The 26,098-nt window shown below is 44.7% G+C and overlaps 1 protein-coding gene across 2 annotated transcripts in view; it reads right to left on the bottom strand.

Moving 5' to 3' along the window:
* Positions 1–381: 381 nt before the first annotated feature.
* Positions 382–26,098, bottom strand: part of FAM193B (family with sequence similarity 193 member B) — a 49,752-nt gene continuing 24,035 nt past the window's right edge. The window contains exons 8-11 of one of the 2 annotated variants that reach the window (XR_005773908.1): positions 19,453–20,335; positions 16,485–16,761; positions 9,259–9,334; positions 784–837 (exon numbers count right to left, since the gene is read on the bottom strand). Coding sequence is in view for 1 of the 2 variants with exons in the window: in XM_040405440.1 (XP_040261374.1) it covers positions 741–837; positions 9,259–9,334; positions 19,453–20,335 (1,056 nt within the window). In the remaining variant the exon portion in view is untranslated. Of the gene's footprint in view, positions 838–9,258; positions 9,335–16,484; positions 16,762–19,452; positions 20,336–26,098 lie in introns of both variants that reach the window. The other variant, XM_040405440.1, reaches the window with a different exon arrangement.

Here is a 26,098-nt window from a genome sequence, read left to right as displayed (position 1 = left end):
ATATCTCCCCTTCTGATGCATCAAGTATTCATTTTACTGAATGATTATCAGGATCTATGGTCTCTGAATGTGTCAGGACTCACAAGGCAGAATGCGGAAAATGTATTCACCCCGCACAGTGGTCCTGCTCTTCAAGAGGAGGCAATGTCATCTGTAACAGTTCCCAGTACACCGAAGGCTATCATCTGCATGGCATAAAATAGGACATCACATGTTGCCAATGGGCATGTGCACACAACTATTTACAAAATGGAAACCAATTCAATTAATTGGATAAAAAATGCAACTGTTTTCATAACAGCTCTAATAAGAATTTCTAGCTATGGATTCCTTGGCTGTGTTCTTGGTCTACTCCAGAAATGTAATCTAAAGATCTGTCAGTCTTTATAAAGATACATCTTATATTATTGCCTAGGTTGACCTACATGTGAATGAAGAGACCTCGGAGAAGAAAGTGGTTATAGACACTGATGGAAAATAAACTGGATTTTTTTCCCTAGCAGAAGAGACAGAGTTCATTAGTTGCATCCCTAGATCAAAAAAAGAAAAAATTACATGATTTCAACAGCGCGGACCGGAGGAAATGCGCTGGAAATGTTACTTTGCCAATTTTCTTAGTAAAAAAGAAAATATATTATTAAAATCCCTCAAATGTTTGTGTCAGTGCAAAATAGAGTAGCGGGGGACTAGAGGTGTACTGGTGAGTTAGAGAAGGGAAAGAGTGTTCGAAAGTGCAGGCATCACTGTGCCATATTGGAAGTGGTTTTCTTCAGGGTAAAATTGGTCCAATTTACAGCAACTTTCTGGCGTGTTTGTTTGGCAGAGTCCAGGCAGAACCTACAAAAGAACAGGAATTCATGAGGATATAACATGAAGATATGGTCTGCTCAATCTTACATTGTCATTTACCATTTTTGTGTAGTCATAACCTGACAAAGGATACGAGTGCTTTTTACATATGTCCTAATGTATGGTAGTGGACCAGTCTGCTCTCCTGACAGGGCTGTTCTAGTAAATACTTATATTCCTAAAGAAATACCAATTCTGATGCATCTTTTCTGAGAACTCTGCGTTTTGTCATTCCCGTGTTATTCACTAAATCGACAACTTAAAGATTGACACTATCCAATAAGTAGTGCCAGTATCAGACTGTGTGAAGACACATGTTACTGACAAGGGGGTAGGTGACACCTAGAGGAGAAGCCCAATGCAGCGGTCTCAGAAAAGATGTTCTAGGATTGTTCTTTCAAGGAGAATACAACCATTTGCTAATGGCTTCATGTGAACTTCATCACTTAGATATAGTGCAGCCACAAATACATGTATCCCATATAGTTTGGTCCTGATTTATCATACCTTCACTCCAGAATTCTGGCATCAAAAAGTCGCAAAATAGGGCCAAATTTAAGCGCTTGTGCAAAACTTTGAGACTTTTTACACTCACGTGACAAAATTTTGCGACTTTTTGCATTTTTACACCACTCACTTCAGTTTTGTTATGTGGGTGGAAAAATGATGATTACACTTACACGTAATCGGATTTTCCCTTCCCCCACGACAGCACCACAGAGAGAGAGGATCCGCCCCCAGGGACAGGAAACCTGCAGAATGAAAATGTGGAGCCTCTCTCCCACGTCAGTGGTTTACAGAGCGTGAGTGACTCCAACCCAAGTTAGTTTATCATTAATATATATATACCCGCAGTATTGTTTATAGGTTGGTGCTGCCTTAATTTTTCTATTTGTGTGTGTGTAATATGTATGTGTGTGTAATATGTATGTAAGTATGTATGTATGCATGCATGTGTGATATATACATACATACATACACACACAAACCCTTTCCACATTAACCTGGAGTGCTGCTCTATTTTTTGGAATATATTATTTAATTATATACACACACATACACACACACACACACACTGCCTGTCCAAAAAAAAAGTCGCCACCAAAAAAAAAAAAGCCTTTAGCTTTGATTACGGTACGCATTCGCTGTGGCATTGTTTCTATAAGCTTCTGCAATGTCACAAGATTTATTTCCATCCAGTGTTGCATTATTTTTCACCAAGATCTTGCATTGATGATGGTAGAGTCTGACTGCTGCGCAAAGCCTTCTCCAGCACATCCCAAAGATTCTCAATGGGGTTAAGGTCTGGACACTGTGGTGGCCAATCCATGTGTGAAAATGATGTCTCATGCTCCCTGAACCACTCTTTCACAATTTGAGCCCGATGAATCCTGGCATTGTCATCTTGGAATATGCCCGTGCCATCAGGGAAGAAAAAATCCATTGATGGAATAACCTGGTCATTCAGTATATTCAGGTAGTCAGCTGACCTCATTCTTTGAGCACATACTATTGCTGAACCTAGACCTGACCAACTGCAGCAACCCCAGATCATAGCACTGCCCCCACTGCTTGTACAGTGAGCAGTAGGCATGATGGGTGCATCACTTCATCTGCCTCTCTTCTTACCCTGAGGCGCCCATCACTCTGGAACAGGGTAAATCTTGACTCATCAGACCACGTGACCTTCTTCCATTGCTCCAGAGTCCAATCTTAATGCTACCTAGCAAATCAAAGCCTTTTTTTCTGGTTTGCCTCACTGATTAGTGGTTTTCTTACGGCTACACAGCTGTTCCGTCCCAATCCCTTGAGTTCCCTTCGCATTGTGCATGTGGAAATGCTCTTACTTTCACTATTAAACATAGCCCTGAGTTCTACTGTTTTTCTTCGATTTGATTTCAAACGTTAAAGTCATCGCCGATCACGATCATTCAGGAATTTTTCCCCGCCATATTTCTTCCTCGAATACGATGGGTCCCCACTATCCTTCCAGTTTTTTATAATGCATTGGACAGTTCTTAACCCAATTTTAGTAGTTTCTGAAATCTCCTTAGATGTTTTCTCTGCTTGATGCATGCCAATGATTTGACCCTTCTTAAACAGACTAACATCTTTTGCACGACCACTAGAGCGGTTTTTCGACATGGTTGTTTAAGAAATGAGAAGCAACTCATTGCACCAGTTGTAGTTAATCGATAATCGCCCATGCAGTAATTATCCAATAGGAGGCTCATAACTATTTGCTTAGTTAACCTTTTTTTTATGGACAGGCAGTGTGTGATAATATATATATATATATATATATATATATATATATATATATAGTTTTTGCTACACCCAGTGCATGAGAAAGGAGGAACCATGAAAACCCCAGGGAGGGAATAAGGAAGGGTGCTGCCATGGGGTCTGGAAAATCCGATTACCAGTAAGTGTAATTTCCCTTCCCCCACGACAGCACCACAGAGAACACCCCTTGCTTACAGGGGGGCCACCACTTGAAGAACCCTGGTACCAAACAGGAGATCAGAGGAAGAGACGATAGTGCTTGTAGAAAGTTGAAGGAGAGGACCACGTGGCAGCCTTGCAGATTTGTTCAATGGTGACATTAGATCTTTCAGCCCAAGATGTGGAGACAGCCCTAGTGGAATGTGCCTTAAGAGAGCTTGAAGGAGGACTACCAGACAAGGAATAAGCTAGGGAAATTACTGATTTAATCCATCTAGCTGGAGAACCTATTCAGGCTACCTTTCCCTTGAAGAAAAAAAAAAAAAAAAAAGAACAAAAAGAAGAGGATTCCCTCCAATCCTTAGATACATCTAGGTAATGCAAAAGGCATCTCCTAATGTCTAGACAGTGTAACCTACTCTCCTCTTGAGTCTTAGGATCAGAAAAAAAAGGTTGGAAGTACAATTTCCTGAAGTCTATTAGTCCTAGATGGAGCCTTTGGCAAAAAGGCAGGATCTGGTTTCAGAACCACTCTATCATCAGCAATTGATATAAAAGGGGGGTTTATAGAGAGAGCCTGGATCTTGCTGATTCTTCTGCCGGAGGTTAAAGCTATTAATAAAACTAGCTTGAAAGTAAGGAGTTTTACAGAACAGGAAGACCATGGTTCAAATGGTTGATGGGTCAATGCATTCAGAACTAAGTTTAAATCCCACAGGGCCATAATGGAAGATTTTACCATTAGAATTCTGTCCACTGCTTTAAAGAACATTCCCAACCATGGGTTAGAGGCAAAGTTTCTATGAAAAAGGGCAATAAAAAGTAGATACCTGAACTTTTAGAGTGCTTTTAGCTAGTCCCCCTGTCAGCCCTTTCTGCAGAAATTCCAGGACTTGGAAAACAGAGGTTTCTGATGGTACAGAACCTGACCCCTAAAAATTCAAAGGTATTTTCTCCATACCCTAGCATAAATTGACACAGTTACCGCCTTTCTACTTTTTAACAAGGGGGACACTAGGGCCTCAGAAAACCCCTTTTTAGTCCATAGCGTCCTTTCAAATTCCAGGTCGTTAGATGCAAACCCCTGACGTCTGGATGACACACTGGCCCCTGTTCGAGAAGATCCGTAGTCTTCGGAAGTATCCAAGGGTCTGATATCGACATAGTCTTTAGGAGAGAGAATCAAGCTCTCCTTGGCCAGAAGGGGGCTATTAATATCATTATCGCTCCCTCGTTCCTGATCTTTTTGAGCACCAGTGGAATCAATTGGAAAGGAGGAAAAGCATAACCCAAGGGGGAATTCCACTTTAGGAGAAGAGCATCTACCCCATACAGGGATTCCTTCGGGTTGAGAGAACAAAAAAACGGTTCACCTTCCTGTTTGCTCTAGTGGCAAACAGATCGATGGAAGGAAGACCCCATAACCTGACTATTTTTAAGAAGACTTCCTGATTTAATGACCACTCCCCCTGTCTCAACTGGTGTCGACTTAGAAAATCCACCTGGACATTCTCTTTGCCGGTTATATGGAGGGCGGAGACGTGACTGACCCTTCCTTCCAGATACTGAAACAAAAAAGTTGCTTCTCTCATGAAAGAAGTAGATCTTGTTTTCCCCTGGTGATTTATATATGCTACTGCCGCCCGATTGTCCGACATTATTCTTATATGATCTGAAGAAATTAGGGGTATCGCTTTCTCCAAAGCCATCGTCACAGCCAGTAATTCCTTTCCGTTTGAGGCAAACATCTTCTGCATCGGAGACCATCTCCCTTGAATGAGCGGTCTAGAAAGTGGGCCCCTCATTCAAAAAGGGACTGGCATCCGTAGTCAACACCACTGGACTGGCAAAATTTCAAGGGATTCCCTGATCTAAATTTGACTTCATCTCCCAACATGTCAGACATTTCTTTGAGATCCTTATTTCTGACTACAAAGAGCTCCACCGTTCTTTTAAGGCAAAAAAAATCTCCATCTGTAAGGCTCGAGTATGGAATTGAGCAAATGCCACTGCTGGTATACAAGAGGTTAGGGACCCCAATATTAACATGGCCATACGAATGGACAGACACTTTGATGTTGTGTGTGTGTGTGTGTGATCTTTTCTTCCGTTAGAAATACCCTCTGGGCTATAGAATCCAAGAGGAGACCCAGGAATAGCTGGTGAGTCTTTGGTTCCATTCGGAACTTCTTCAGATTTATTATCCACCCCAATTGTTTTAAGATTTTTGACACCTTATGTACTGCTGATATACAACTTTGTTGAGAGTTTGCAATGATCAAAAAATCGTCTAGGTATGGCAGGAATAAAACATCCTCTTTCCTTATAAAGGATGCCACCTCTGAAATTATCTTTGTGAATATTCTGGGGGCCATGGAAAGACCGAATGGGAGTGCCTGATATTGGAAATGACGAATCTGAACCCTGACTATTACGGCAGGGTGAGGACTGCCATGAAACAACCCGGGTACAGTAATTGGATTGCGGATTTTACCGTTTCCATCTTGAATTTTCTCACAAGGCGTCCGTTTAATTGTTTCAGGTCTATAATAGTGCAAAAGGTATTGTCCGGTTTCTTTACTAGAAAGAGGGGAGAATAATATCCCTCTCCTTGTTTCGTCACTTGTACTGTTTTTCCTCTAATTCCAGAATCTCCGCTTCCATTGCGGATAGACCCGATGACTACCCCTGGGGTTTTGTGATCTTGAATCTCTGAGGGGGGAATGAGCGAAATTCTAGTTTTAAACTTTCTTTTATTAGGTTCTGAACCCATCTCCCCCCACACTTTTTCTCATGCGCAAAAGAAAGAACTTTAGTCTCCCTCCCACAGAACTTCTGGAGTCATTGTTGTTGGGATGGTTTCTTAGGTTGAGAGGAGGAATTTCCGAACAAAAAGCCTCTGCTCCCAAACCCCCTAGATATGGAATTCTGGCTCTTATCGCTACCACGACATCTCCCCCTGAACCCTGAGGAACGAAAGGGACATCTAGATTTATAGAAGGAATTGGAGGTAAAACCTGTAGAGACACCTTTTTTTTTTTATCAGCTGCCTTTTCTATAAGGGAGTCTAATTCTGGGCCAAACAAGAATTCTCCCTGACAAGGGATACCACACAATCGTTGTTTGGAAGACAGGTCTCATCCTCTCCAATTCTTTAACCATAGAGCTCTCCGAGCTGAATTGGAAAAAGAGGAGGCCTGAGCGAACAATCTAATAGAGTCCACAGAGCCATCAGCCATAAAGTCTGCTGCCTTCTGTAAGGTAGGGATAGAGGCTAAGATTTGTTCTCTGGGGCATTTATCAGGAATTTGGTTCCCCAACCTCTCTAACCAAATTACCTTGGATCGGGCTTCAACCGTAGATGCTACATAGAATCATAGAATGTGTCGGCAGATAAGAACTCCGACCTAATGAGAGACTTTATATTCTTTAGGAAACAAGGTGATTCTTCCGAAACAGTTTTATCTATGCATTGCTGGCACAGCCTTTTAGCGTAAGAGGAGGATAAAGGGCATCCACACAGCGCACATTCTTTGTTTTTTCGTTTTGCCAAAACCTTTCTGGGTCTTGTCTAAAAATAAATAAATGACCAAACATCAATTCATTAAATAGAACTGGGCACTTACCCCAAATGTCTTCAAACATGAGCTTAAGTACCGGCGCAAGAACCTCTCCTTCTGCCGGGTCGGGGCTTTTTTCTTCCTCCATGAGGCTAGGAAGATATTAGAATGTGAGACAGAAACAATATCACAGAAACTCTGGAGATATGGAAGGCGAACCAGACATATAGAATTTACCAGCAGGACTGGTATTATACAGGAGAGCAGAAATAAACTTCACGGGAGGCAGTGGCCTGTGACCTCAACAGACCTGCCGGTGTGCGCTCTCTTAAGAGATCCTCCTCCGGAAACCATGCATTGAGCGCGATCCCAAAACCGGACGCGCGCCCGTGGAACGCACACCACCGGAAGTGCGTCTCATGGAACGCACATGCTTACCGAAAGTGTCCTCGTGAAGCGCACTCAGCCGCTCTGCCCTCAGAATTCACACGCCGGAAAATGTCTCGATCAGGCCGCGTGTATAGGAATACATCACCCCCCTGGTGCTGCTTCCTTTTCTCTCTCCAGTGTTGCGTGGCCTTACTCCCCTGGAGGGGCACACGCACCCGCTGCAAGCACCGGATAGAAGCCCCAGACCTCCACCGGCACCTAGGGTCCTGCCAGACCAACCTATGGGTGATAGACCCCAGCAGGTATGTTACCAACTAGTCCTCCAGAACCTCTGGGACTTGCAGAGTAGCGGTACCTGAAAGAAAACTGCAGGTTCCCCCCTCCAGGGACAGGAAAACACTGAGGTGGGAGAGAGGCTCCACCTTTGTATTCTGCAGGTTTCCGATCCCTGGGGGCGGATCCTCTCTCCCTGTGGTGCTGTCGTGGGGGAAGGGAAAAGTGGGTATGGTTAGCTATGTTAATGAGTTTTTTAAAAGTCTCAAAAATGTTGCATTCTCACTCCAGGAGGAGGGGGGAGTAAGAAAACTGGAGTAGCTTCTCTAGACAGAAGTGTTAGGTCTAAGTACAAGCCAAATTTATCAAGTAACATGAGACATTTGATAAATGTGGCACAAAGTACTCCAACACAGACTCAAGCAAATTGACTTCAAATATTCCCCTCATGATAAATGACACCCTTTGTCTACAGTAATTGTTAGTTTTTCCTGGTAGGATGTTTGCATTTACTGCCGTCTGCTGTCTAGATATTCAGTATTGCGGTGCAACATAAAATTATAGGTATGCTTTAAAGAGGAACTCTAAATGCAGAGCAATGATAATTTCAGAACATGGTATAAAGTTTGGCATACCATTAATTGCTGCTGTCCAATAAGGGTATGGCTACACTGGTAGTGGCCAGGATCGCATAGTAGCTGTGATCCCATAGAAATAAATGGGATTGCCCTGCTAGTAGCAAGAAATCCAGCAGTTCCATTCATTTCTATGGGATCACCACTTCTCTGCGATCCTGGACCCGACCAGTGTCGCCATGTAGCTGTACCCTTAGGGCATGTTCACACTGCAAGTCTGACATGTATTTTATTAAAAGATTCATCACAGAAATGCAACCATTAGGCCTCCTGCACACGACCGTATGGTTTTTTCTGTGTTTTGTGGTCTGTTTTTCACGGATCCGTTGTTCCGTTTTTTGTTTCCGTTGTGTTTCCGTTTCTGTTCCGTTTTCCGTTCGGCATATACAGTAATTACATAGATAAAATTAGGCTGGGCATAACATTTTCAATAGATGGTTCCGCAAAAAACGTAACGGAAACGGAAGACATATGGATGCATTTCCGTATGTGTTCCGTTTTTTTGAGGACCCATTGACTTGAATGGAGCCACGGAACGTGATTTGCGGGCAATAATAGGACATGTTCTATCTTTAAACGGAACGGAAAAACGAAAATACGGAAACGGAATGCATACGGAGTACATTCCGTTTTTTTGCGGAACCATTGAAATGAATGGTTCCGTATACGGAACGCAAAAAACGACCAGTAAATGGGGGGAAAAAACGGTCGTGTGCAGGAGGCCTTACACTCAGATTTCTGCCAAGGATGTCCAGCAGACCTGTCCGAGGAATAGCCCCACAGTTAATCAATGGCACTCATGGTTTGCTTTTTTAGTGCGAACAACTAGCATGCTACTTATTTTCATAAAAAATCTGCCTGTAAGTTCTCGATTGCATGTGAGTACAACAGAATCAGTGCAGAAATCTGTGAACCTATTAGAACTAATGGGAAGTTCAGAGTGAGAGATGGGAGAACCCTAACCCTCTATCAGTCAGAGTGAAGAAATCCTGGAAAGAGAATTGCCCACACTAGATAACTCCAGTGACCATGACCCTGCCAGTGTGGCCCCAAACTCCCATGCACTTTACCTGAATAACGCATGCTTTTTAACATAATATCCTCACCTTTTAAAATACTCTACTTCTCTGTCAATTTCATCCATTTCCATGCCGTCTAAATCCTTTGGAAGGAACACATCATCTAAGAGAAGACAGAATAGTCAATAATGGGTTACGGTTCATACACATTATGTTTTGTCCATTTGTTTGTTGTTTTTTGGCAAAAATAAAAAAGTTTAAAGAAATGATAAAGTATATTATATTTATCTATTGCCAGGTTAAAAATAAATGCAGGGCAAAACCTGGTGTCAATGAACTGCTTTTTCTCTTTTGTAAGTGCAGTTTTGTTATGGCTTTAAAGAGGTTCTATCGCAGTTTTTTTTTTTTTTGTTAAACTAAGTAAGTACCTTTGGAAGCAGGAGACACTCTGCTGATGCTGCTAAAATTATTATTATTATTTTTTTTCAAGCGCCCCTTGGCTGCCCCGCTGTGCCCCTGTTCTGTTTTCGCACCCTGTATGCTAATAGATAGCATCGGTACAGGGAGGAGACGCCAGAACTTCTCGGTGGGGCGTCTCCTTCTCCCTGGCTGTGGCGTGGTTCTCTGTGATTGGACTGCATCACAGTCACAGCCAGGAGATGCCCACCAAGAAGCGCTAGTGTCACATCCTCCCTGTACGATGCTATTAGTATACAGGGTGCGAAAACAGAACTGGGGCACAGCGGGGCAGCCAAGGGGCATTTGAAAAAAAGAAAACTTATAGCAGCATCAGCGGAGCATACCCTTCTTGTAAAGGTACTTAGTAAAAAAAAATGTAAAAAATTAAATAAAAACGTGAAAGGTCCTCTTTACTTTTATGGGCAGAAAAATTACCTATCTAGACCAGGCAGGGAAGGCAGTCTGATGCTTTCCTTAGGCATTGTAGCTGCCTTCCGTGAGAACCTGTGAGATCCAGCTCTCACAGGCAGGAAGCTTTAAGTGTACAGTGAGTAATACACTTACAGCTAATGCATTACAATACAGAAGTATTGTAATGCATTGTAAAGGGGATCAGTCCCCCAAAAGTTAAAGTCCCAGAGTGGGACAAAAAATAAAGTGGAAAAAGAATTAAAAAAAATAAAAATAAAAATAAAAAAATAAAAAAAAATAAAAGTAAACATACTGGGCATCGCCGCGTCCATATCGACCTGCTCTATAAAAATATCACATGATCCACCCCGTCAGGTGAACAACGTAAAAACCAAATAAGTGTAAAAAAAAGCCATTTCTTTTCTCCTTGCCTCCCAAAAAGTGTAATACCAGGTGATCAAAAAGTCTTATGTACCCCAAAATGGTACCAGTCATCTCATCCCGCAAAAAATGAGTCCCTACCTAAGACAATCGCCCAAAAGATAAAACAATAGGGCTCTCATAAAATGGCAAACAAAAACAAGATTTTATTCTGTTCAAAAATGATTTCACTGTGTAAAACCTAAAAATAAAAATTATAGACATATTAGGTATCGCTGCGTCCGTAACAACCTATAAAAATATCACATTATATGCCCTCTCAGGTGAATGCTGTAAAAAGTTTTTTTTATAAAAACTGTGCCCAAACAAGCCATTTTTTTTCACCTTGCCTCACACGTAAGACAATCACTTAAAAAATAAAAACCATTGGCACTCATAAACCTATCCATCGAAATCTGCACTGCAAAAGCCGTATGGCGCTCCTTCCTTTCTGAGTCCTGCCATGTGCCCCCACAGCAGTTCACCACCACATATGGGGTGTTGCCGTATTCAGGAAAAAATGGGTAACAAATTATGGAATGCTTTTTCTCCTGTTACACCTTGTGAAAATGAAAAATTTGGGGCTAAAGCAACATTTTATTGGAAGAAACTAAATTTCATTTTTACAGCCAAGTGTTTCCAAATTCCGTAAAACGCTTAGGGGGTCAAAATGTTCAGTACTCCCCTTAATATATTCTTCAAGGGGTGTAGTTTCCAAAATGGGGTAACTTTTTGACGGCTTCCACTGTAGGGGTACGTCAGGGTCTCTTCAAATACAAAATGGTGCCTAAAAACCATTCTACCGAAATCTGTCTCCAAAATCCATATGGCGCTCCTTTCCTTCTGGCCACTGCCACGTGCCCATAGAGCAGTTTACTGCCACATATGGGGTATTTCTGTAAACTGCTGAGTAATATATATTAACGTTTATTTTGCTGTTAACCCTTGCTGTGTTGCAAGAAAAAACTGATTAACAAAAAATCTACCAAAAAAGTTCACCTCCATTTTCCTTTAATTCTTGTGGAACACCTCAAGGGTTAACAAAGTTTGTAACATCAGTTTTGAATAATTTGAGGGGTGTAGTTTCTAAAATTGGGTCATTTATGGGTGGTTTACCTTACGTAAGTCCCTCAAAATCACTTTATAACTGAATTGGTGCTTAAAAAAATGGTTTTGGAAATTTTCTTGAAAATTTGAAAAATAGCTTCTAAACTTCTAAGCCTTCTAATGTCCTAAAAAAATAAAATTACATTTACAAAATTATGCCAACATAAAGCAGACACATGGGAAATGTTGATTGATAACCATTTTATGAAGTATTACTATCTGTCTCATGCACACAACAGTTGTTGTTTTGCGGTCCGTTTTTCACTGATCCGTTGTTCCGTATCTGAGTTTTTTTTCTCTCTGATTTAAGTCCTCTTCTGTTCTGTTATTGCACAAAACATATCCGTTTGGTTTTCAGATCCGTTTTTTGCGGATCATATACAGAAACAGTAACTTATTAATCACCAAACACATGACCAATATGGGCTGGGCATAGCATTTCTACAGTATGGATCAGCAAAAACTAGATTTTTGTACTCACCGTAAAATCAGTTTCTCTTCCGTTCATTGGGGGACAAAGGCATTGACCATGGGTATAGCTGTTGCCGCTAGGAGGCGGACACTAAGTACACAAAGTGTAAGCTCCTCCCTCTTCAACTATATTCCTTCCTGCAGGGACCAAGCTAATCAGTTTAGTGCAAAATCAGTAGGAGAAGCCAGATATAAGGAAATCATATTATGTGCAAACCCAGAACCACACAGGCCCGAAAAGGCCCATAAACAAAAAACTGTGTGGGAGCTGTGTCCCCCAATGAACAGAAGAGTAACAGATTTTACGATGAGTACAAAAATCTAGCTCTCTCATCCGTCTCATTGGGGGACACAGCCCTTGACCATGGGACTTTCCAGAGCAGTCCCTGAGGGTGGGCTTAACTGCAACCCCCCTGCCAATCAGAGATCCGGTGACTGCAGAAAACGACGCCCCAAAGAAGTGTCACAAGATGCAAAGGTGTGCACCCTGTAAAACTTAGGAAAAGTATGCAAAGACGACCAGGTTGCCGCCTTGCACACCCCAAGAGGCTCCCACTGCCCTAGCCGAATAAGCAGTCACCCGGAAGGGCAGGGCCCGGTCCTTAACGCGGTACGCTTCCACAATAGTCAAACAAATTCATCTGGAAATGGAAGTCTTTGACGCTGCCAGCCCTCGTCTCGGCCCCTCTGGAATCACGAACAGGGAAGCTGTCTGCCTAAAAGATGCCATCTGGGGCAGATAGATACCCACTGCACGCACCAGATCCAGGAGTATAGAGCGACTGTTTTCGAGGATGAGACGGTTCGGACAAAATGAAGGAAGAATAATCTCCTCATTTAGATGGAATGTCGACACCACCTTTGCAAAAAGGACTGCACAGGGCGAAGGACCACCTTATCCTGATAGAGGATCAGAAAGGGCGACAGACATGACAGAGCCGCGAGCTTCGACACTATACGGATAGAAGTAATTGCAACCAAAAAAGCCACCTTATAAGACAGGAAGCGCAGCGACATCTGCTGCAAAGGCTCAAACGGAGAAGATTGGAGAGCGATGAGCACTAGATTAAGATCCCAAGGATCCGACGGAGGAAGGAAAGGGGGTGCAGCATGCGCCACCCCCTGCAGAAAAGTCTGAACCTCCGAAAACAAAGCTAAATTTCGCTAAACAAAGCTAGATTTCGCTGAAAAAGAATTGAGTGTCGACATTTGCCCTTTGAGAGAGCTGAGAGCCAGCCCCAAGTCCATGCCCGACTGCAGGAAAGCCAAAAGTCGCGGCAAATAAAAACGAACGGGAGACAGCTGTCTCCGCTTGCACCAACTAAAGTAGGACTTCCAAGTCTGGTGGTAGATTCTGGAAGACAACGGCTTCCTGGCCAGAGTCATGGTCTGGACCACCACATCCGAAAACCCACACGCTTTCAGTGCGGCGGCTTCAACAGCCATGCCGTTAAATGTAGCGACCCTAAATTCGAGTGGAAGATCGGCCCCTGCGACAGCAGGTCCTCCCGGAGAGGAAGATGCAAAAGTTAGTTGGCGAAAAGCGCGACTAAGGATGTGTGCCACACCCTGCACGGCCAATCTGGGGCCACGAGAATGACGGGCAGTCCCTTGGACCTGATCTTTCTGAGAAGCCGCAGAATGAGCGGAAGAGGCGTGAACACGTAAGGAAACGTGAACCGACTCCACAGGATCACCAGTGCATCGCATGCCAGGGCCCTGGGGTCCCTAGACCATGCGACGAAGTCCTCGACCTTTTTGTTGAACCACGAGATCCACATTTGGCTGACCCCACCTCTCGCAGATGTCCCAAAAGACCTGCGGGTAAAGAGCCCACTCGCCGGGAACGAGGCACTCCCGGCTGAGAAAGTCCACGATCCAGTTGTCTACGCCTGGAATGTGAACTGCCGACAGCGCCGGAACACGTTTCTCCGCCCAGCTGAAAATCAGCGCCGTCTCCTCCATGACTGTCGGGCTCCGGGTGCCGCCCTGGTGATTGATGTACGCCACCGCCGTGGAGTGGTCGGACTGCACCCGCCCGGACAACCCCTGAGATGGTCGGCCCAATATCGCAGAGAGACCATTCACCATCTGAAGGCCCGATGCACTGGGGCAAGGAGACGCATTGGCCGATCCAAGGAGGCTGGGGAGCGATCCCAGCTGGACAGAATGGCTCGCTGAAGCGTTCTGGTATGGAATTGAGCATAGGGAAGAATCTGCAGACGAAGAGCGGATAGTTTTTCTGGAGGCAAGAACACCTTGGCCTGACAAGTGTCCAGTACCATGTCCAGATAAGTCAACCGCTGCGATGGATAAAGACAAGACTTCTGCCTGTTCAGGACCCATACGAAGCACTCCAGGGTGTCTAGAAAAATGTTCAAGCTGTCCGCCGTCCCCTGGAACGACGGACCCTTCACCAGGATATCGTCTAAGTACAGGATCGCCACAATCCTCCTGGCATGGAGCAGGGCCATGACTGCCGCCAGAACCTTCGTAAAGACCCTGGGAGCTGTGGCCAGGCCGAATAGGAGGGCTACAAATTGGTAGTGAAATGGACCCACTGCGAACCGAAGAAACCTCTGATGACTGACGCATATAGGCACGTGAAGATAAGCGTCCTTGATGTCTATTAAAGACAGACACTCGCCCGGTTCCATGGACGCAATGACCGACCTCAGTGACTCCATCTGGAATCTGCGGATGCGAAGGAAACTGTTGCGTGCCTTGAGGTCCAAAACGGGACAAACCATCCCCTCTTTTTTGGGAACCACAAAGATATTTGAGTAAAACCCCTGAAAACGGTCTTGCGCAGGAATCGGAACAATCACACCTTGCTGCTGCAGCAGCGTGTGAATTGCCAGAAAAAAAAAAAAAAATCTGCGGCTGCGGGAGAGGCTGGAGGAGACAACCGAAAAAAAACCTAAAAAAACTTTAAAAAAAACAAGACTGAGGGAATGACTTGAAGTCCAGCTTGTAGCCCTCTGCAATGACCTCCCTCACCCACGCATCTGAGACGTGAGCCAGCCAAACATGACGAAACACATGAAGCCGGCCGCCCTCACGAACGGAGGGTCCCGGGAGCCGCCCGTCATGCAGTGGAGCTCTTAGGGTTAAAGGACTTGGAGCCCTGTTGGCGGGAATGCTGGGAAGGCCACGGCTTGAAGGAAGGCCTGCGCTTATGAGACGCTCCCTTGGGGCCGGAAAAACTCTGAAAGGAACGAAAAAGGCTTCTGCTTTTTTGACTTATTAGACCGCCCCCTGTTCTGTGGTAAATGGGTGCTCTTACCACCTGTAGCGTCCAAAATGATCTCATCCAGGCGCTTACCGAAAAGTCTACTGCCGGTAAAGGGGAGGGCCGTCAGGGTCCGCTTTTGGAGCAATATCTGCCGCCCAGCATAAGAGCCATAGGGTACGGCGAATAGCCACCAACAGGGATGACGAGCGAGCCATAAACCTGGCTTCACAAATATATGCACTGGCATGCGAGAGCTGCAGGGCCACATCTGCAAGTTTTCCCCGAGGGGACTCCTGAGCAGAGACCCTGACGTAAATTACTTGCCCACTCTCCCATAGCCCCCATGTAAATGCAATGTCGGTCGGGGGTGCACTCCCCATACTGTTACACACTAGAACTCTGTATTAGTAGACCAGTGCAACACCGTCCGTTACCCCTGATGAAACCAGGCTAGCTGGCGAAAAATGTTGGGGGAAAGTATTTAGTGTTTTAGATTCTGATGTCCATGATTAGCTCTGGCAAGCAGTGCAGCAAAATAATACAGGAGCATATCCAAGAGTAAACATTGTTTGCCACATAGAATCTTCTCTAATCATACATATATAGGACGGTGTTGCACTGGTCTGCTAATACAGCGTTCTAGTGTGTAACGGTATGGGGAGTGCACCCCCGACCGACATTGCATTTATAGCAAATTTGCCTTAGAACTAAGAGGACATTAGATAGTTTTAACTTCCTTTCTTTTGCTCACATTCGCTTATAACTAGTAAGGTTTTATATTAATGATAGTAAAAGTTAAGTTTTAATATCTGGGAAAAGTGAGGTTATTAGCCTTAAAAGGTTTTATTTTGGCGATTTATATAAACCCTTCCCAGATAGGGTCGTGGTTGTTTAGGGTGTGCTCTCCTCTCCCCAACACGTTCAGCCACCGTGGAAACGTACGCCCCCAGTTGTAGGCCCCAAATGGAGCCGGGGCCTCAATTACCAATGGCCCCGGCGGCCCTGTGGAAGCGGCGATGAGGACGACGACGCCGGACCAAGGAAGCGCAGCGCGTGTGGCGACACAGCAGGAGCTGCCCCCTGAGCCCTGCACCAGGTACCATTTAAACATTTACCGGGCTCCCATTACCGCCCATAGTACCTAGGGCGACCATCACATGGGGGGAGGAGAGGGTACTAGAGGGGCCACTGTGGGCAGTCTCCTACTCACCTGTCCAAAGTCTTCTGCCCCCCTGGCTCCAACCGGATCACCACCTTCGTGTGCGACCCCTTGGTGAGGGATGCTACACCGGAAACAGAGGAGACTTTCGCTGGGGCGGACGTGGTGATGCGCTTGCTGGCGGGAGACAGAGGTTTTTACAGGGACCTCTGGTACTCCTTTTCTTCTAGAGAGCAAGAACGAGCAGGGGGTTTGGGTGACCCCCTGGTCTCCCATCTCCTGGGTGAGAGTGCAGGCAGTTTTTACCCAGACTGCCTGAAGCTTCCCGCTAGAAATAAAAGAGAGACAAAATTAGTAAATCAGCAGACCTGCAACGCAGGAAGGTCTGCCTCCTACAGACACTAAGCTAAAACTGATTAGCTTCGTCCCTGCAGGAAGGGATATAGCTGAAGAGGGAGGAGCTTACACTTTGTGTGCTTAGGGTCTGCCTCCTAGCGGCAACAGCAATACACATGGTTAAGGCCGGTGTCCCCCAATGAGACGGATGAGAAATACGGGTGAAATACGGATGTATTCCATGTGCGTTCAGTATTTTTTGCGGACCCATTGACTAGAATGGGGCCTCGGATCGTGATTTGTGGACAATAATAGGACATGTACTACTTTTTTGAGGAACGGCCATGCGGACAAACGGAATGCACACGTAGTAACTTCTGTATTTTCTACAGCCCAATTGAAGTCAATGGTTACGCATACGGTCCGCAAAAAAACCCGAACGGAAGCGGAAAGAAAATACATTTGTGTGCATGAGCCCTTAAAAGTAGAAAAATTTAAATTTGGAAAATTATGAATTTTTGCAAATTTGTGGATTATTTTATAAATAAAAGGTGAAATATATAGACTCAAATTTACCACTGTCATGAAGTACAATGTGTCACGAGAAAACAATCTCAGAATGGCTTGGATAAGTAAAAGCGTTCCAAAGTTATTACCACGTCAGATTTGCTAAAAATCGGCCTGGGATTTAAGGTGAAAAGTGGTCCGGTACTGAAAGGATTAAAGGGCCACCACCATCAAAATGTTTTTATCATATATTAAACAGCATATATGTGAATATTCTAATTTTTTTTCTTTTATTACTCCATATATTTTCTTCCTGTCATGGCTCTTTAACTTCTTCCTTAGTTTGGAAACAGCCTCGCTTGACTTTCTCAGACCATGACTGTGGCCAGAGAAGGAAGGGAGTAAATGACTCAAATAGAGCATCACACTGATAAGTGCAATGCTCTTGTCTGTGCATCTTTGGCTATCAAAAGAACGACATAGCTGTCATACCGATATCCTAATTCTACTAATCTACTATTTTAATAACAGATGGCATCTTTCCCTTACAGCTGCAGTAAACTAACAATGGGTTATTTATCTCTGACGGCTACAGAAGGACAGTATTTTATATTTAATATTCAGTTGTATAGTACTGCTGAAATGAAACTGTTGTCTACTAGGCTGAAGTCTGATATATCCTTGACAATTTAACCATTGAGCAGCAGTGGCATGATGCACAGAACATAATACAACTGCCATCCTCTGTAATTGACAGTTATAGTATTTCCTAGACTGTCTGCCAAGTGGTTTTCGGTGGTCAAATTGTCAAGGCCAAAATCAGGCTTCAGCTGCGGTCAAATAGAAGATGAGATGGTCTTGGAATGGTGGTATTCAGTTAAGTACTAATATATATATATATATATATATTAAATAAAATACAAAAAAGGGCAGCACTCCATAGTAAAAATGAAAAACCTTTTATCTTTTATTCACCCATGTGGTACAGCAACGTTTCAGCTCAGCAATAGAGCCTTTCTCAATGCTTGAGAAAGGCTCTATTGCTGAGCTGAAACGTTGCTGTACTACATGGGTGAATAATAGGTTTTACATTTTTACTATGGAATGCTGCCCTTTTTTGTATTTTATGTAGTGGGTAATTGCTTATTCCCATAGGGCATTGCACACACTCATTGCTATTGTATGTGCTGCCATTTTATATTTATATATATATATATATATATATATATATATATATATATATATATTACAATTACTACAATAAAACATACATTTATAGGATCTTATTTACGTATAAAAGTGATCTAAATTTTCAAACCCTTTTAAATAATAAAAATGTAATAAGACCATATACCATCTTTTTCACCGTATAACATGCACTTTTCCCCCAAAAAGTGGGGGGAAAAGGTTAGTGCATCTTATAGGGCGAATGCTAATGAGAGCTTCCATTATTGAATTGCTCGTTAGTACAGTAGGACTGTGGAGCGGGGGAATACATCACTCCTGCTGGCAGTACTCGCCGCTTCTTCTCCTGCAGCTGCTGCATGCTGTGCTGTGCTGTGACTTGAGCACAATGTGTTCATGTAGGCTCACTCTGTGACCTCATGATGTGCAATGTTTGGTCACAGCACAGCGTACCAGGAAGAGATAAATCTCCAGAGTGGTGGTGGAGTCTGGAGCAGGAGTGGCGAGTCAATTTAGTTATTTTTTGTCTGATCTGAGATCTAATTAAAGGGGTTATCTGGGAATTTATATTGATTACCTCACATGACCTTGTTGCAGCTCAGCCCTATTCAGGTCAATGGTGCTCAGCTGCAATACCAAGCACAACCGCTGTACAATGTATGGTGCTGTGCTTTGAAAGCTGCGGGGAGCCAGCTGCGGTCACCAGAGCTCCGGTGAGCACAGCGGCTCCCCAAAACAGCCGATTGGCGGGGGTGCCGGGACTCAGACCCCCCACTGTTGTGCTAATAATGACCTATCCTAATTCCTGGAAAACCCCTTGAACATTGGGGGCCTGAGAAGAGGTTTAATTAACACTAGGGGTCTGAGCTAAGGTCTGATTAAAAATATTTATCTTTTTCTCCCCCTCTAAAACCTTCTGCGTCTTATAGGGTGAAAAATATAAAGCCATGTCAGTTGAAAAATAAGATACTGGGAAAATGCTACAACACACCAACTGAGATACTGGGTTTATCCATCTTGTTCTTGCTTTTCCTGGATTTGCTTTTACTACCACTACTGGATTTTAGATAAGTCCTCTCAGATCCACCAGGTTCATTCTTATCTTTTTCAGGCCTAAAATTAACACAATTCACAGTGTCTGGTCCTTGTCTTGAAATGTCCTCTATTTTATCAAGTAAGGGCCTCTCTTGGGCTTTTGTTCCTTGTGAAGTTGTCTTGGCCAGTAAAACCTCTCCATTACAAGGCTCACACTTTCGTGTCTGGAGGCTTTGCTTTTTACTCTTCTTTACACGACTGCCAGTTACTGACTGTGCCAGAAGTCTCTGGTTTTCAGAACTGGAAAGAACCTTGTCTAGTGCAGAGCCACATGTTGTGTCCGGACTTTGTCCCGATTCAGAGTTCTTTTGAGATTGAACCCAGATCATGCGAGAGAGATTTGGTACAGCACTTAATCTCTTAACAATACCATTTTCTGCAGATTGCGAAGAAAGGTTGACATCATCATCTGACAGTTTTGCTTCTTGACTCTTAGAGACACTGAGAGTAAGAGGTGTAAGATCAAGATCAATCTCTTGGAGATCAGAAGAACCATTGAGGTGTGACAACAGGTTTTTTTGTTCCAGCACTGCTGCTTTTTTAGGGAAGTCGTTGACATCAAGATTCAGATCATAGACACTAAAGCTGGCTCTAATTGAGTCTTTGATGGTATTCTTGATTTCTTCAAGCCGACTGGTCAGGAAGCTGTTCACCCTTTCTAACTCAAGTTGAGGCCACTGAAGTAACTTTTCCCCAGAAGATGGAGTTTCTGCTTCTTCAACAGTTGAGCAATAAACGTCAGATGATTTCTGGCCATCAGCCTCCTGAAGTGCCTTCTCCTATGGAAAATATAGATTATAATTTAGAATCAGATTTTTCTAAATGCAGTCTTTGGATTTAAACTAATGAAAAAAGGAACCCCACACTTTGCAAATTCCTCAGACAAGATCAAATAGGTTGAAGGAGCCAAGATGGCAGTTTGTAATGAAGATAATTAAATCTTTGGTGACTCGAGTAAGGAAGGGCGTACATTGAAAATATTTGTAAGATTTTGCAAAAAAAAACCTCACCTGATAAACTTGATGCCACTCCAGTGGGGGTTCTCTTCATCAGTCTAATATTTACTATGCTGCAACAATGCCACGCTGATCACTGGCCTTAGGCTACTTTCACACTGGCGTGTTGGCTTTCCGTTTCTGAGATCCGTTCAGGGCTCTCAAAAGCGGTCGAAAACGGATCAGTTTTGCCCTAATGCATTCTGAATGGATAAGGATCCGCTCAGAATGCATCAGTTGCCTCCGTTCAGTCACCATTCCGCTCTTGAGACGGACACCAAAACGCTGCCTGCAGCGTTTCTCTGTCCGCCATGTGGTGAGGAGCAAGACAGATCTGTACTGACACACAATGTAAGTTATTTTTTTTTGACACAATACAAAATGGATCCGTCATGGCTATATAAGACATAATACAACCGGATCTGTTCATGACGGATGCATTCGGTTGTACAGTACTATTGTAACGGAATCGTTTTTGCAGATCCATGACGGATCTGTAAAAACCGGAATTCGACTTACCGGTAATTCAGTTTCCATGAGATCATCACGACGGCATACAAGGAGATTGACCCCTGACCTCTGTAGGGGCAGGAACAGAGAAAGGTTAAATACCCCCCTCCCACCACCAACACCAGTGCTTCCAAAATTACACAGAGTAACCCGGTGGTGAAAAAAAAAAAAACAATGGAGAAGGTATTACTTCATATCTTCTGGAGACCCTCCAAAAGTTAAAAATTTAGAAATATATGTAGGGAGGGAATAACGTGCTGTCATGATGATCTCATGGAAACCTAATTACCGGGAAGTCTAATTCCGGTTTTTCCATAGCATCATCACGACGGCATACAAGGAGATATACAAAATATATCAGTTAAGGGGGGGCTACGGCCTGGAGGACTTTTCGTCCAAAGGACAGATTAGAGGATCTGGAAAGATCCAGGCGGTAGCGTTTTATAAATGTATGGATGCTGGACCAAGTGGCAGCTCGACATATTTCTTCCAGGAAGGCGCCAGCTCGCTGTGCCTGAGAGGAAGACATGGCCCTAGTGGAATGGGCCCTAATGTTGACTGGACATGGAAGATTTTGAATTTGGTAACACAGGCAAATGGTTTCCTTGATCCATCTCGCTATAGAAGACCGGGAGGCCTTCTGGCCCTTGTACTTTCCTGCAAAGAGTACTAGTAAGTTGTCAGATTTTCAGAACTTTTCGGTAGCAGATATATAGTTTAGAACTGCCCGTCTAACCTCCAGAGAGTGAAATACTCTCTGTCATTAGAGGGTTGTTGACAAAAGGAAGGCAGGGTAATTTCTTAGCTCCGATGAAAGCTGGATACAACTTTAGGGAGAAAGCCTGGGTCGAGTCGGAGAATGATCCTATCATCCAGGACACGAAGGTAGGGTTCCCTAACAGATAGAGCCTGCAACTCGCCTAATCTGCAGGCTGAGGTTATTGCAATTAGGAAGGTGGTTTTTAGGTACCATAATTTTATTGGACAATCGGCAATGGGTTCAAATGGTGGTAGAGTGAGACCCATAAGAACAGTATTTAAATCCCAGGAGGGGACACGGGAGGCGATTGTTGGACGAAGTCTGGTAGCTGCTCTAATGAACCTGCTGACCCAACGATGACTAGCTATATCTTGGTCGAAAAAACAACTTAGGGCTGAGATTTGGACCTTCAGGGTAGAGGGTCTAAGCCCCAGGTCGAGACCCTGTTGCAGGAAATCCAGGATTCTTTGAATGTTGGGTCTATGCAGGTGTGGAGATTTTTCGCCACTCCAGGAGCAAACGCGCTTCCAGATTTTAAGGTAGATTGCGGATGTTACTTTTTTCCTAGAGGCTTTCAAGGTAGTTATAACCTTATCTGATAAGCCCTGTCGTTTTAGAGTCTGGGTCTCAGGATCCATGCTGCTAGTTTCAGAAGCTGTGGGTTTGGGTGTAGAACCGGACCCTGATGGAGTAGATCCCCCCCGTATAGGAAGGGGCCAGGGATCCTGGAGGAAGTATCTCTGGAGAGATGCGAAGCAGCTCCGCGTCGGCCATAGGGGAGCGATCACGATTACTCACTGTGGCTTTGTCCTGGCAAATTTTCTGGATTACCTTCGGAATTAAAGGAAGCGGAGGGAGGGCATAGCATAGCTTCCAATGCCAACGGATGGCGAAGGCGTCCAAGGCGTGAGGTCTGTCCCTGGGGTTTAAGGAACAGAATGTCTCCACCTTTGAGTTTACCCGGGTGGCGAATAGGTCCACATCGGGCATCCCCCACTTGTCTACCACCAACCTGAATGTCTCTGAGCTTAGGGACCAATCCGTATGATCTATCCTGTGGCGGCTGAGGAAATCCGCTTCCAGGTTCAGCGTTCCCTTCAGATGAATTGCAGAGATGGAGGCCACTTTCTGCTCTGCCCATGGAATTTTCTTCGTTGTCAGCGTTTGAAGAGTTGCTGATCGCGTTCCCCCTTGATGGGAGAGGTAAGCGATGGCCGTAGTGTTGTCTGATAGCACTCTTATATGGTGAAGACGTAGTATTCCCTCTGCTGCTTTCAATGCCTCCCAGACTGCTCTCAGTTCCCTGAAGTTTGACGACTTGCGTCCGTTACTACTTGTATTAGGGGAGTTTTCTGCCAGGGAGTCCCCTTGGATAAGTTCTTGTGGTTCTTCCACCAGTTTAGGGACTGAAGTACCCGAATTGGTAGGATTACTTGATGATCCAGGGAGGATTGATGCCTGTTCCAGACGCCCAGGATCCAAGACTGCAGAGGTCTGAAGTGAATCTGGCACCAGGGAACTGCCGGGATACAGGATGTTAACAGATCTAGCAGACTCATTGCTTCTCTGATTGAGCATGACCTTTTTCTTCTGAAAGGATTAGATTTTTTGCTGAAGAGTCGAGATCTTGTCTTGAGGTAGGAATACCGCTTGCCTTCGGGAGTCCACGGTCATGCCTAGAAAACTGACTTTTCTTGAGGGGGTGAGGACGGACTTGTTTTAGTTTATAATCCACCCGAGGTTGTTTAGGATGGAGAGAAAATATTTCAGATCCGAGTTGATATGATAGAGATCTTCGCTGATCAGGAGAAAGTCGTCCAAGTAGGGTACCACCATAAGTCCCTTTCTCCTGACGAAAGCAACCATCTCTACCACCACTTTGGTAAAGATCCTTGGGGTCGATGAGATCCAGAAGGGGAGGGCTTTGAACGGATAATGATGAATTTTTCCCGTTACATCCTGGATTGCGAACCGGAAAACTCTGGGAGTCGACGTGAAGAGGGATATGGTTGTACACATGAAGAGGTCTTTGTTTAGGAGTGGTATCGTAGATGCAAGGGTTTCCATCCTGAATTTCCGGTAAATAATAAAATTTGTTTAAAGGTTTCAGGTTTATGATTGTTCGAAATGTGCCTTCCTTTTTCCTGACTAGGAATAATGTTGAATAGTATCCCCGGCCCCTTTCAGGATGTGGAACTGGGGTGATTACATTTATCAGAAGATTTTGGATTCCCTGCCAAAGGTTGGGTTGAAAATTTGTTTGGGGGTTTTGAAGACCACTCTATTTTATAACCTGTTCCAATTATTCTGGAGACCCAGGGATTTGGTGAAATAGATTCCCACTCCACCAGGAAACTTGAGAGTCTTCCCCCCACTCCGGCGTCATTGTTTGTCGGATGGTTTCTGGTGGGAAGAGGATTGACCTTTTCCCTCTTCCCCCTTTCGGGTAACTCCAGCGCCCCGACTTCCCTTTCCCACTGTAGCTTTTCTCTTGACCGGAGGAAGAGCGAAAGGGAAATCTGCGCCTGATGGGACGATCCTCCGGAAACCCTTTCTTTTTGTCAGCGGCTTTTTCTAAAATTTTGTCCAGGACTGGACCGAAAACGTACTCCCCGGAAAAGGGTATTGAGCTAAGTCTTGTCCCCGGACCAGCACTTCATCCAAAGTGCCCGTCTGGCCGAGTTGGAAAGCGTCGCATCTCTGGCGGAGAATCGGACCGACTCAGCCGAGGCGTCCACCAGGAAGGCAGTAGCAGATTTTAAGAGAGGAAGGGAATTGAGGATTTCTTCTCTAGACGTTTTATTCTTTATATGATCCTCTAATTCTCCCAGCCAAAGAAACATGGATCTAGCGACGGAAGTAGCTGTTAGTCTTAATATTAAACATAGCAGCCTCCCAAGATTTCCTGAGGAGGCTGTCGGCTTTGCGATCCATGGAATCCTTGAGCTGGGAGGCATCCTCAAATGGGAGGGATGTCTTTTTGTTCACCTTAGCAACCTGAACATCTATTTTGGGAATCTCATTGAAGATCTTGGATTCTTCGGGATCAAATAGTAACCTGTTTTTAAAGATAGTAGAGACTCCCAGACGTCTTTCAGGGTCTGCCCATTCCTACAAAACCATGTCCCTAATGTTACTGTTTATGGGAAACACACGTGTTTTTTTTAACTCTTAACCCTCCAAACATTTCTTCCTGTATGGAGTGGGTGCGTTGTACTTCCTCCACACCCATTGTGGATCTGACCGCTCTGAGTAGGTCGGACATATCTTCCATAGAGAAATAGAATCGGCGGCCACTGTCCACAGAGTCCGAATCGGAGACTCTTTCCCCCTCTTCCCATGACTTGGCCTAATGGACGATCTCGTCCGCTATGGCCTCAGAGTCAGAAATCAGAGGGATTAGCGGATAAGTGGGCCAGAGATGATCGAATTTCATCCTGTTTGCCATTACAAGAGATACATCTGAGGGATCTCTTGACCTTTTTTTGAGTTTCCTTGGACACCTGAAAGGAGGAGAAGATTGCTATAAGGGGACGGTCAGAGGAAGGGGAGATGGGGGGGGGGGGGGATATGGATCCAGAGAGGTGTACACTGGAGCCAGAGGCCTGAGGAATCCCCCAAATGTAACATCTGCACATAAAGTGGGCCTCTCAAGAGATAGAGAGGAGACCCACAACATTAGCTCCAGTGATAAGCAGTTAAAGACCAACAGTAAGCCTTATACAGGAGGATCAAATATTCTCCCCCTCCCCCTTTTTGCTGCAGGAGAGGGGGACCAGCAGTCTCCCTGACCATGCAAAAACACAAAAACACCCCCTGAGGGGACTAACGGATGGCGGCAGTTCGGTCTCCTTAGGAGAGCGTGCGTCCGTCCCAGACATCGCGGCAGTATACTTTGCCCTCTCAGTTCCCCGATGGGTCAGCAGGAGAGGCAGGTGAGGGGCCCCATACTTCTCAGGCCAGGAGCATCCATTGAATGTCGGGGCATCGGCTTTGAGCCGGGCCGGACGCCGCCTACGTCACTCCGGAGCGCCGGATGTGATGTCACCACCTATGCGCCACAGGCGCCGGGCATGCAACCCTGCTGAAGCCTCGGTAGGCCAGGAGGGAGCCGTTGCCCTGGGAGCAGGCCCCAGATATGACCGGAGAGAGTATTCCCATAACACCCCTGCCCAGCGTTAGTACTGGGACCGCGGGAGGGCAGGGGGACGCCATGGCAGGATGCAAGCGATTTTGTCAGGTAATAAAGAAATCATTGTAGTTCCTAGCTTCATCTC

The sequence above is a fragment of the Bufo bufo genome, chromosome 1 (genome assembly GCF_905171765.1).
Source record: "Bufo bufo chromosome 1, aBufBuf1.1, whole genome shotgun sequence".
NCBI classification, from domain to species: domain Eukaryota; kingdom Metazoa; phylum Chordata; class Amphibia; order Anura; family Bufonidae; genus Bufo; species Bufo bufo.
Note: the sequence above shows the minus strand (reverse complement) of the source record. Positions and strands in the feature narration are given on the sequence as shown.